General features: G+C 40.8%; 1 protein-coding gene across 1 annotated transcript; it reads left to right on the forward strand.

Moving 5' to 3' along the window:
• Positions 1–3,407: 3,407 nt before the first annotated feature.
• Positions 3,408–13,206, forward strand: LOC146499309 (arg8-vasotocin receptor-like). The gene is made up of 2 exons (XM_085138184.1): positions 3,408–4,600; positions 11,169–13,206. Exons 1-2 carry the CDS (start codon positions 3,679–3,681, stop codon positions 11,450–11,452), a joined length of 1,206 nt encoding a protein of 401 aa, XP_084994310.1. The 5' UTR covers positions 3,408–3,678; the 3' UTR covers positions 11,453–13,206.
• Positions 13,207–13,471: the final 265 nt, after the last annotated feature.

Genomic DNA, 13,471 nt, shown 5'->3' on the forward strand with positions numbered 1-13,471 from the left:
CGTGAGACACACTTTAATCACGCGACTCATATAATACTGTAGACACACGTTTGCTATTAACTGTTTACTGTTTACTTTGTCACTTCTTTGAGCTGTTCAAAGAAGTGACAAATATTTTTTTTCCCCAGAAACACTTCCATTTTTTATTTTTAGAATTTGCTGAGTTTTTGTATTTCCTGGTGTTTTCTTCCGTCACAGTGCATTTGACCTCTCAGGGACCACCACTGCAATCAGACCACATGTGTCTAAAATATCTTTCTGTGATGTCGTGCTGGCTATGTCCATCTTTTATATACAGTCTGTGGTTTAAAGCAAGAGATCGTTATAGATTTTGCTTTCCTGTTTAGTATTAGCTGAATGTTTTTGTTTATATAATATAAATAACTGAAGCTAGACACCATGTTGTGATTGGGATCACACCAGCTGAAGTAGATTCTGTATTTTGAACTCAGCTGCACACCTGCTAAGTTTCATGTTTGAATTTTGCACATTTTGACAGACAGACAAAAACACTTCTGCCAAGCTCCTGAACTCTGGCTTTGAGGTGGTTTTCCCTGCTGAGGTCTCCAGAACCAAACTCAGACTTGCACAGTGAAATCAATATGTCTAATATATGCGTGCTTGGAGAAAATACTGATTTATGTGGCTTTGGTCACATAACCCTTTCAAAACAGAGAATGGAAGTGTGTTTGCCGTGTGCACCTGTATATCATACACATGTAACATGCGCCTTTTCCCATGTGTGCCTTCCTCTGAGCTCTTATCAGTGTGCATGCCGGCCTGGGCCATGCATCATTTTCCATACCAGCCTGACAGCTTTCCTAATCACAGCGTAATTAATCTATAATTCCTGACAGCCCTGACCATTACCCACCATTGTTTAAACACAACACATTATGTAATCGTCTGCATCAGCAACTGGCTCTGCTTCTGACATGAAAAACAGTCCGCTTTCTCCACCCCTCGCTCAGCTTGCGTTCTTTGCATATAGATTGAACATTAAGATACTAAGTTGTGGCCTTGTAAGGCAGCAAGTGCAAGAAGTGACGGCGTTATTTACTTCATTGGCAGAGGACGGCGGGACAACGAAGTTCTGCCACAGAGGAGGAGAATTAAAGGTCCCGTGAGGCAAATTTGGTTTGGAAAATGTGCGGGAAGCCTTTAATCACTGCTGTTTATTATTTCTAATGGTTACGGTGTCATCTTTTTTATTTCTATTATGCACATAAACTGAAAACAAATGTGGATTCACACTTTATTCCTCATAAGAAAATCAGCCTGTTGGCAAGTGGGCTTCTGATGCTCATGGGGGGATTTTTTTTTTCTGTTTTTCCTGTTTTCAAGCATCATGGTTTGCTTCTGCCTACTGCACATGCTCAGTATAGTTTCATCCACCTGCAGGCGTTACATGTGATGCCACAAAATGTAAACTGACGGCTAAGCCGTGGTGTTGTATCTAATGGTATTCATTATTTCACCCAACTTTGGTGGTTTGATTTTTTTATTTTTTAAGTTGGATTACTGAATGCTTGTTTGACCGCATTATAAAACACTTATTAAAGACTCGCAGAAAAAGACATATACAAGTAAATGTAGTTGCTCTCAAAATCTGACTCAATTAATTTTATGATATAAATAAGTTATACCGTAAATAGAAATAATAAAACAGTTCTTTCCACTCAGGCACACAAAACATATTTCTACAGTGCCATACATTTGTTGTCACTGTGTGCATTAAAAAGTCCATTATTGCACATTAAAAATCCATCAAAGTGCACTCCTGTAACTGTTGTTGCATGTGTTGTAATTGGTGTGTGTGTGTGTGTGTTGGTTGGGGGGGGGGGGGGGGGGGGGTCAGTTCATTGTTTCGGATGGTAATGGCTTTAAGATGGAAAAGTGTGGATGAATCGGTGCGTTTTCTTGAGGGTAACAGGTCAGATTAAGCTGAGTCTTCCAGGATGCTGAACATGTCTCCAGGGCAGCCAGCTGGTGTTTTCTGATGTTTTTATCATTTTCTGCAGAGCTGACTGAGGACACTCTCAATGGAGCATCAGTAGAAAGACACCAAGAGATGCTGTGTGAGGTTCACCTTCCTGAGCACTCTCAGGAAGTGTGGACACCCTCTCCACCTTCTCCCCATTGATGTATCAGGATGTGTGTGTAACCGGGTTATAAATGACATATTCTTATAATTACACAAAATGTGTTCTAAACCCCAAACTGTTTGTGGTATGCCAGACTTCTAAGACCTCCAAGCCTGTAGTTATCTTCATTATCAGCTCATTATGAGCCCCTCCTCATCCTTTTCTTCTTCTTTGGTGCAACCCTAATTTTGTGGTACCCTTTTGGCCTCTCTCCTTTTCTGCAATTCCTCTGTAGCAGAAGTCAGTGTCATTTCTTTTCTAACACTAATTATATCTTTCTCCACCCTGATGTTTCTGATTGTGTGTTTTAGTTCATTATTGTCATCATTACGCCTGTTTTTACTAGATGCTGTGAATATGTGCAACGTGTGTGCTGTGTGCAGGGACACACCGGTTACACACGGAGATTCTGCTTCCTCCCAAAGTGAATAATCATTTCTTTTGTCTTTTTTGTTGTGTTATGGGATGTGAGATGCGCAGTGTTGATCCTGGTCAGACATCTCAGCACAGTCTACTGGGTGGGATGGTCTCAAAGGCAGAGCTGTAGTCCCCATGTTGCTCCACTGATATTTAAAACACAAAATACTGCTGTGTTTGACCAAACATATCATTATGTTATGATGAGAAAATATAAATGTACCTTTGATTTTGGTAATAAAATTATCCTGGACAGGTCACCGGTCTCTTCCTGTTAAATAGTGTTTTTCCTCCCCATTGTTGCCAGAGTCTTGCTCATGATCATTGTGATTCTCTCTCCAATAATATGGCCTGTGGTGTCCAGTGTGCACCCTGAGATGTGACATTTTAAATTTCCATTATGTAATTTTAATTTACTGGAAAAGGGGTTCCCAGCAGGGCAAATGGGAAAAATTTTGAGAGTAACAGTAAAATATTCGGGGTCACAAGACAGCAGCAGCAATTATGATCTTCTGATTTCACATATTTGTAGCTTAGGAAAAGTTTCTGACTTCCAGAAGTGGAATTTTGTGGCTTTTGTTACTTTTCCAAAAATGTCAGAGATGAAGTTCAAAAACTGAAACTGACAAATTATTATAGTGACATTTTCGAAAAAAAGAAAAAGAAAAAAAAGAGTCGATCTTGAAAGTAATTTCTTTTAAAGACTAAATAAATAATCGTTCTTTCTTTCTTTCTTTTTTTTTTTTTTTAAAAATCTGGTATTTTTATTTTTTATTTTGTCCTCTATGTTCATCTTTTACTTTTTCCTCCTTTCACTTTATCCTAAGCATGGAGCTGGTGGGAGGGAGTAAGGTGATGAAGTGCGCGTGTGTGGGGCTTTGGATACAGTGAGGCATGCAGAGGGCTGGTTCTCGGGGGCAGTGTACTTTAAAAGGGGCTAGGTCTGCTGCTCGGATTCAGGTTGGAGTTTTTGTGCACCTCGCAGGGAAACAGATGGATCCCTTCTGGATTTTTAACCCGTGAATTCTTCTCGATTATCCCGTACACGCTGGAGGAGGGTTACGGTTACGCACAAGCGCGCAGACACCTCCGTGCGCCCGGAGGAGAAACTGTGACCATGCCGTTCCCCTCGGTGAGCTCCTGCAATGCCACGCACCAAAACTGCACCGATAGCTCTAACTTTACGCAGCAGCTGAAGAGAAACGACACCGACCCGTTCGGACGTAACGAGGAGGTGGCCAAGCTCGAGATCACCGTGCTGAGCCTGGCGTTCGTGGCGGCGGTGGTGGGCAACCTGAGCGTGCTGCTCGCCATGTACCGAGCCCGGCGGAAACCGTCGCGCATGCACCTGTTTATGAAGCACTTGTGCCTGGCCGACCTGGTGGTGGCCTTCTTCCAGGTGCTGCCGCAGCTCTGCTGGGAGGTCACGTTCCGCTTCTATGGGCCGGACTTCTTGTGCCGCATCGTGAAGCACCTGCAGGTGCTGGGCATGTTCGCCTCCACCTACATGATGGTGATGATGACCGTGGACCGCTATATCGCCATCTGCCACCCGCTGCAGACGCTCCAGCAGCCCACGCAGCGCGCCTATATCATGATCGGCTCCACCTGGGCGTGCAGCCTGGTCCTCAGTACCCCGCAGTACTGCATTTTCTCCCTGAGCGAGGTGCGCCCCGGCTCAGCCGTCTACGACTGCTGGGGGCACTTTGTGGAGCCGTGGGGGGTTCGCGCGTACATCACCTGGATCACGGTCGGGATCTTCGTGGTGCCCGTGGCCGTGCTCGTGTCCTGCTATGGATTTATCTGCCGTACGATCTGGAGGAACCTCAGATACAAAACCCAGAGGAGAAAGAGCGCGGAGGCCAGCAAAAGCGGGATGCTGAGCCGGAGCTCGGTGAGCAGCGTCAGTACCATCTCCCGTGCCAAATTACGCACGGTCAAGATGACCTTTGTGATCGTGGTGGCGTACGTGGTGTGCTGGGCGCCTTTCTTCACGGTGCAAATGTGGTCGGTGTGGGATGAGACATTCTCCTGGGACGGTGAGTGACCTGCTGACAGGACCAGAACCTTATTAAAAATATAAATCACACTTGTGGCAAAGTGTGAGTAAAGCGAATGGGCAGACTGAGGTTTAAGTAAATTTAGCAAACTTTACAGGTTTGGAATTACAAAGCTAAAGGCAGAATGTGGGATTCAATTTAATTTAATTTAAATTGAATCCCAACTTCTTGTGAGAATAAACAGAAGCTAACAGCTCACGTATTCCCCTGTAACACTGTTATTTCAGCCTGTAGACACGTCCACGTGTCTCCGTTTGAGCCACATCTTTTCTGGTGAGACATGTGTTCACCTTTGAGCCACAAAGAGGCACATCCCCTCAACATATGAGGCAAAAATGCTTTGCACTCATCTCCAAATTAGCGCACTTGTCCACCCCGGTCTGCTGTCAAATTCTCTGCTTTGTAGCTCCTGAAAATGCAGCTTTAGGCGTTCCACCTTCCCTGGAAGGGATTTTAAGGGAATTAAAAGAATGCTAAAGAGCAAGTTTTCTTTAATTAAGATGTCTTTGGTTCAATTATTGGCGGCTCCAGTTAAATAAAAATCACAATGCAAAGCCTATAAATCCAAATGTAATATTACTATTGGTAGGCACGTGTTTAGCCTCGTGCCCGCGTGCAGATGTTATTTTGCGCAATAATTTAAACGTGCTTCAGTGCTCAACTTTTTTTTTACAAGGTGGTGAAACAATTTTTTATTTTAATTAATTAATTAATTAAGTTCATTTGGGTTTATTTAACAAGAACAATGTGCACTACATATATTACACCAGATAGAGCTAAAGGCTCATTTTCCTCAGATCATCCGATGGTGCAGATTAAAAAATGTGACATATTGAAAAATGTGCGAAATGAAGCACCCTCATAAAACAAAGTGTATTCATAATGAAAGTACTTAAAGAAGGAGAAGAAATTACAGTTGAAGAGCAAACCATCAACAAACCCACAGATACATTTCTTCAGTGCAAAGTAATTTAAGGCATGTGAGCCAAAGCTTTGCACAGGCAGTAACTGCAGACCTGAAGATATTTCAGCCACATTTTCAAACTAAAATCTAATTTTTTTTTTTTTTTTAGAGAACTGCACTCTGTGAGATTTTCCGGTAAAAAAAAAAAAAAAAAAAAAAAAAATCAAAATCTCTGCAGCCTCCGGTGAAAAAACAGTTTGGTCCAAGTGATGTTTAGACGTTTTCCTCAAATAATAATCATAATTATACACAGTTTTGCCAAACAGCGCAAAAGTTTTAGCATAAAAATGTTAAGGCGCTAAACATAAAGATTAATATGTTGCCATCACTCTAAAGATGCAGCTGGAGATGACTTAAATGATCTGATTTACTGCTGGTTTATTTTACCTTCTATCTATCTATTTATAGATTTTTAACATCAGCATAAAAATGAGTAACTTAAACTTTAAAACTATAACACGGGGTACAAAACACAACATTTTCACTCAAAATAGAAAAGGAGCAGAACATAACATCAGAACTGCATATCAGTAAAACACCTGAGTAAATATACTTTGTTACATTCCACCACTGGTCCTGGTCATGCTCTCTTCCAGGGGTGTCAGGCATTATGTCACTAGCAGTCCTTTGAAGTTTGCATTGCTTTGGGGCCCTATTTTGGTAAATTAATTACACACCTATATTTTTAAAGTTTGCTTTCCACAAATTTCTTCACAAACATAATGTCTGTTTGCAACCGTAGGAGTCGCCCCCTGATGGTCATAATAAAGAATAGAGGTTGAAGGCAGTGCTGCATTGGTGGGTTGACTTTTTTAAATTATTAGAATTTTACTGGTGGTGTAATTATGACTTTAAAGAGTTCAGACACTCAGCTCCTCTCTTGGAGTAAAACATGTTGCGGGATAGAAAAATATTTTGCAAACACAGACAGTGATTGAATCAGTGAAGTCATGAAGCATTTCTAAACTCTTTAAATAAGAGCTTGATCATAGCTTACAAAATAGAATATGCTGATAATCTTTTGGCAGTTTGGTAAAAATTTGGTCAGTTTATAAATCGACAGATTCTAAGCCAGTTTACTGTCTCGCATATTATAACATTTCTCTCACACGTGAGGCCCAGTTTGGTTAAAATCTTTCATTTTAATTTGCTCCACTCTGGCAGCAGTTTGGGTTCAAAATGAGACAAAGTGGTTAAATTGTTCCTTGCACTCAGAAAGGGATTATATTTAAAAAGTTCAGAGCTCTGACTGGTTTTACGCCAGAAAATGATATAACCCTGATGTTCCCTGAAAATGAATTCCCATCAAGCTGCTGGAAGCAGCACTCATGCCCTCACCAGTCAGTAAGTCTCTGTATGACAGTGATAATGAAATTCTTCAAGTGGGTGAGCAGACCAGGGCAGCCTTTTCTCCTTTAACAGACTCCGAAGCTGCAAAATAAGATTCATATCCTGACTTCTATCATCGGAAAATTACTCTGCACTGACATGCACAGGCTTGAGGTTTAATAAAAAAATGTAAAAAGATAAAAATGAAAAATTTTCACATATCTCCTCTTTTAATTTATTCTGTGGTTAAGGTTGGCCACAAGTTTCTGCTTTCTAATTTCTCTGTGACCTGCCACACTTCTCTATATTTTCTACTTTTTAATTGGTATTTGAAAAAGCTGGAAACTTCACACATGGTTAAACTGGCTCAAAGATAAACAAAGAAAGCCTTTAATTGGCCTTTAATTAAAACTTAAATAATTACAATATTGCAGGGAAATCTTCCAAACTTACACAAATACCAACTCTTTCCTTCCAAACCATATCTGTTATTAAAGCTTGCATTTAATGGCTGAAGCACAGATGAAGCTTTCTAGTATCATCATATAGGGACCCTGTTGGGCTTGTTGGGTTCTGCTGGAGGTTCTGTACAGTTGAAAAACTAGAACATATCAGATTTGAGATTCATTTTCAAATGTTTTAAAATGCCAAAAATTCAAACAATGATCAATGTAGTGGTGTTGGTCAGTTGGCAAATGCTTTCAAGTCTAAATTCTGGTATTTTGGTCATCAGGAACATGGGTATGACCAGGCTGGACCTCTATTTCTTCCAGAGCTTCATTAATTCTTTGTGGAAAAGATTCAGCAAGGTGTTGGAAACATCATTTTTTGATCATTCTGACATGACAGCATCAAACAGCTGCTGCAGATTTGTCTGCTGAACATCCACGATGTGAATCTCCCATTCCACCACATCCCAAAGATGCTCTGCTGAGCAGGCAACATTTTTCCAATTTTCTGCAATCAAGAAGACCCTGTGTGTATTATAGAGTCACTTAAAGCACTTTTATCTCAATCCTGCAGTTCAGTTTAAACTTCAGCAGGTCATCTTCATCGTGTTTACGTGCCTAAATGCACTGAATTGCTGCTCCGTGATTGGCTGATTACATTTGTTTCTGTCAACACACACACGGGCGGGCCCACACTGGGAACCAGCGATCATATCAGCAACTGGATGTTATGTACATTGTTTAATGACATTTTTGTCCACATAAAGGCCCCAAAAAGTCAACAAAATTTCAACAGATTGCAGAATAACAGTTTTATGACAAGAAGCACGGCAAGAGAAACTTCTGATAGGCCAGAAGTTGACACTTTTGTATTTTCTACAAATTTACATAGTTTTAGCTGTTCTTTTAAATGTACTTTAGGACATTTGTGGTGATTTGTATATAAGTATACTTCTAACAAACTATGCAGCTCATTCTCTCAATCATTTCTCTCAAATAGAAGACGTTTTGGCTCATCTTGAAAGAAAGGCAGCTCTGAAATGCAAACCTGAGGTCATAGTTCATAGGACAGAGGTCAATATGACATTTAGAATCCCTGGCTGTATCCCAATTCACGGTCTGCAGCCTTAAAGTACGCAGCCTTAAGGGCTGTACTCAAAGACCGCTAAGGCCGGAAGTGCGAGGCTTGTGAAATGGGACGCTCTAGCCTCCGTCGTGCTGCCCAGGTTGCCTAGCAACCATAATACTAACAGCTGGAAACGTTTCATACAGCTTTGTTTGACAGAAATAAAGGAGAACACATTTTGTACATTTATTTCTACATGAGCTTTGTGTGATTTGATAAGTATCTGAGTATCACCTAGCGTAACATTTTACGCTAGGTGACAAATCGTCAACATATTACATTTTTCGGCTACCCACCATGTTCCTAAATGACGACCTCGGAAAAATGAGGAAATATGAGAACCGTATGGACTCAATCTACACATGTTCGCTCTTTTTCTTCAAATCGCTTAGAAACACGCTATTTAACATCATTTAAGTCCTGTTTAAGGTGAGGAAAAAGGTTATGGTTAGGGCTAGGGATAAGGTTAGGTTTAGGGCTGGAATACAGGGCTGGAACGTCTATTACCGCGGGAGCGTCATTGCACTGGATTTCAGCCATAACCCGCCGCGTACCATAAGAACGCCGAAAGTCTCCTTTCGCGTTCCTCAGGAACACCGCGGGACGTGACAAAACGTCGCCATGTTATGCCTCGGGAGTGAGAACGGGCTGATATATAGATGTATTATATATAAGAGACAAATATTGTTCTTTTAACATGTTGGCATTACTAAATTTGGCTCACTGCTTACATATATGTGTAAAAAGAAAATGTACGAGCTGTGAAAACTGTTTCTGATGAAGAGTAGACTGATATATTAAATATTCCTTTATTGGGTGAGAAAATCAGACCATGTCATAACTGCTTTAAGTCATACAGAATAGACATCAGAGCCTTAAACAGGCTGACTTCTGCTAAATGGGTCAAACTGGGCAGAAAGTATACAAACACATAACATCCTTATAGAATATGATGTAACACTATAGATCAACTTACCTCAGAATACATAAAGCATATAAACAATTACAGCAATATGATGCAACAAACACAGCAGTACTACTAATCCAAAATACTCAAAGCTTCATAGAACTGAAACAAACATTTATTTTTAGGTCCATTCTGCTGCTGATACATACTTTAGGTTTCTGAATATTAAACTTGTTGCTGCCTTTCATAGTGTGTAACTTGAAGGCCTTGAGTACTTTCTCCCACACTGAAAACACTGGAATGATTAAATTATTTGAACATTACCTAATAAGACTGATTCAGGACAGACAATTAGTTATTCTAATCTTTCCTAGCAGTCCTTCACAAACAGGGAACAGTCTGTCTATTCTCTCCACCTGTCAGCTGCTGCTGGCTCTTCCTCCTCTTCTTCCTCACACACTGCTGAGTTTGTCCTGGTGGATCATCAGGGGTGCAAAGCCTCACAGATGATGTGCCGCAGTGGGCCCCTCAGTCTGTGACATAATCGGCCTTAAAATGCGGCCTTTAAGGCTGCAGACCCTGAATTGGGATACAGCCCCTGTATACCAGTATCATCCGGTCAAAGCAGATGGCCGCCCCTCCTGGAGCCTGGGTCTGCTTGACGTCTCTTCATGTTAGTTTGAGTTTTGTGAGTTTTCCTTCCCACCATCGCCAAGTGCCTGCTGATTGTTGGGATGTCTTTGTATTATTGTAGGGTCTTTACCTTAGAATATAAAGAACCTTGAAGGAACTGTTATTGTGATTTGATGCTATATAAACGCAATTAAATTGAACTGAATTAAAGGCATCAGAATTTTTATAGAATTTAAAATATAAAAGTCATTTTATTAAAGTTTTACCTTATTTGACCTTAAGGAAGAGTTCAGAGGTTCAAAGTAACGTGATATTTAGTATCCACATACTCACCGTATGGCTATATGTTGTTAATACAAACAATGGCAGTTCGACGAAAAGTTTTAAATAGCTCTACATAGCATTATTGTCACTTTGACCTTCAGATCAATCTATACACCTTGAAGGAGAGGTCAGCGGTCAAATGTGACATGATATTTAAAATCTTTATGTGGTACTTTCTATGTGTTGATAATACACAGCACACTTGTAAGAGGTCATATACGTTATAAATCACTAAGTTGACCTTGAAGACCTTGGTGAAAGTTATGTGCTTACAAACAGAATGACACGCTGACTCTTCCAAACACTTGACCTTGGAGGACATAAAAACAGGAGGCCTGAATATGATAGCAAGGCCAAATAATGTATTTTTAGAGTAGTTAATGCATGTATTTCTATTTGATGCACTCCTGTTTGAATGCCTCACTGGACCATTTGCTCTGCTGTAATGAAACTTGTCTCAGCGGCTCCATCACGTCAGTAATTATTACCATTTCTATCCCTCCAAACCTCTGCTGCTGTCTCACCGCAAACGATCCGTCTTTAATCAGGAGAGAATTGCTGAGTCTCACGCGGCCTTGTTATCGATGGTGCAGGAGAGCTGAGCTGGTCTGTTAATACTGGCGTTCGCTCAGGGTTGCTTTGCAGGCCACCGCTACATGAAGGCGGCCAAACCTTATTAAGAGCTGCCCAGCAGGCTGGCAGTACTCCAGTGTGTTTCAGACTAGTACATGTACTTTAAGAGGAAAAACACTTTGGTTTAGTTGCTGACGTCTCCGAGTGTGCTTCATAAATCTCTCTTCCCGTTTCCCCTGCAGACTCTGAGAATGCCGCTGTGACACTCTCCGCCCTGCTGGCCAGCCTCAACAGCTGCTGCAACCCCTGGATCTACATGATCTTCAGCGGTAACCTGCTGTCGGACTTCGCCCGCAGTCTGCCGTGCTGTTGCCACCTGAGAAACCGGTTCTACCACCAGGATTCAGACAGCAGCATCCGCCGGACCACGCTGCTGACCCGCCTGCAGGGTCAACGCCCTTCAGAGCCTTTCAGAGACCTCAACCCCACCCCCAAAAGCTGCCTGCCAATCCCATCTACATCCTGACCCCCAGAAACACTACCTTTGTGTGTGTATGTGTGTGCGTGTTTAGTAAAACTGCAGCAGGTGTGCAGCAGTGAGGGAAGGTATGACATCATCTGAGGGTGCGTTCACACTTACCCTATGTTTTTTTTGGTCCAATCCAGAGTGGGAAAGTTTATTCCAAAGGACATTTTTGGTGTTTGGCTTGTTTGGGTTCACACAGCTGACGTTTAATAACTCATTTCCAGTCTGCGGGGTTGGAGACTGTGGGGATAGTAAATAAATGCTGTACAGTACAGGCAGTGTGGATGTATTTCAATTTGAATGCACTATTGGGTGTGTTTCCTTGGAGAGCTGCTCTCATTGAAGTATTTAAAGCATGTTTACGAGATCATTTTTTAAGACTTGAGGTTAAGTCTGGTGTTACTCTGCAGTCCTTGAATTAATTCATGTACAAATCCCTTCCCTCTCAAAAAAAAATGTGTTCGTCTGTTTCTGCTTCATACTTTCTTGCTTCTGCTTTCTCCCTCTGAACATACAAAACTTAAAAAAATTATTTCCAGCTCTTAAAGCCTCAATAAAATCCTCTTTGTTGCGCTGTTTTCTAAATTTAACAATCAAACAGGAAAATAGTGCATTTTGGGGGGACTATTTTCAGTGGCGGATGAATTTGTCTACATTGGGACATCCATGACCTCACCTGATGTCATTCCGTATTTAATCAGTCAGTGCCTCTATCACAGTGTACTTAATGAAGCTATGAAGTTTAACCTTCATACTGTGAAATCATTGTTTTAAAGACGCTGGAGTGGAAAGGTACTTTCTTAATAATCATTTAATTCTTTTAGTTATAAAATGTGGAAAGTTTGGGGTAAACTTCTTTTTTTTTTTCAAAATTAAAAAACCAAACAAACAAAAATACTTTCGCAAAAAGAAATTAGGTTAGAAAATCAACTCATATTTACCTTTAAGGAGCTGGAATGACTCTGGGACAGTCACACATGTATCCACACTACCCTGCTTAAAAGTGTACATCCTAATCAAAAGTGCTCTTTGTTCAGTATAATTAACACTGCCTCTGTGAACATCTGTTTAATTATTAATTTTTATTATGATGCTCTGATGCTCGCTCATGCTTTGCTGGCTTCTGTAGCAGCTTTGAGCCTCTTTAGAGACCCATTCTCAGATGTGTTTGTAGATATTGAAGATATTTCATGAGTGTGATGTATTCTGTCATCTCTGTATTGCTCTAATATGTATTGCACGTGTTGTAAAGGCAGATAAAAGCTGTTGCTTGTGTCGTCACGTGATGTTCGACTGCTTTCTGTCTGTAACAGGAGGGTTTTATAGGTGATCACTTACCTGCTTTTAGTAACTTTCACTAAGTACAAAAGCAGTGAAGAGCTAAAGTAATGAAAAATTATTAGTTATAGATCTGTGGATTGATCCGGCCTGCATAAGTCAGTAATCTTTCATAAAGACTATTATGATCATCAGAGTTATGGTTTTTCTGCAGTGCCACCATAAAACTGGAATTTCAGGGGTTTTAAGTGAAATATCCAAACAATAAATTGAGGTTCTTCCTCATAGGATCAACCTTTTTCCTCTAGAACAGGAATCATAAATTTAGTGGCTTACGTGAGAAACATGATATCGTTTTAATTGATAAAGCTCAAGCATGTTTTGAGGCTCCATGAAGATTTTTGTCTTTGCTCAACAATGTCTATTGGTGGTAACTGTTTCTGATCTAACCTCTTTAGATCTGGTTCTCTTTGTGTTTTCTGGCCACCTGGAGCACCAAAAAGCCAACAGTGAGAGCTCAGTGTAGCTCAGACATTTATACGTTTAACAAACAAATGCTTATCTCCCCATATTACAGCACAGCATTATCATCCATTTCCAGCTGTTTTTGTCTCTGTCTGATAAACGTATCAGGATCAGATAAAGACTTTCCTAAAGTGTAACCGTGGTGACATCATCAGCTGGTTTGTGAGACTGCATTTTGAGTGTTTTTGCTAAAGAGTGGACCTGAGTGACCCGAGT

Source organism: Neolamprologus multifasciatus, chromosome 17 (assembly GCF_963576455.1).
Source record: "Neolamprologus multifasciatus chromosome 17, fNeoMul1.2, whole genome shotgun sequence".
Taxonomy (NCBI): Eukaryota; Metazoa; Chordata; class Actinopteri; order Cichliformes; family Cichlidae; genus Neolamprologus; species Neolamprologus multifasciatus.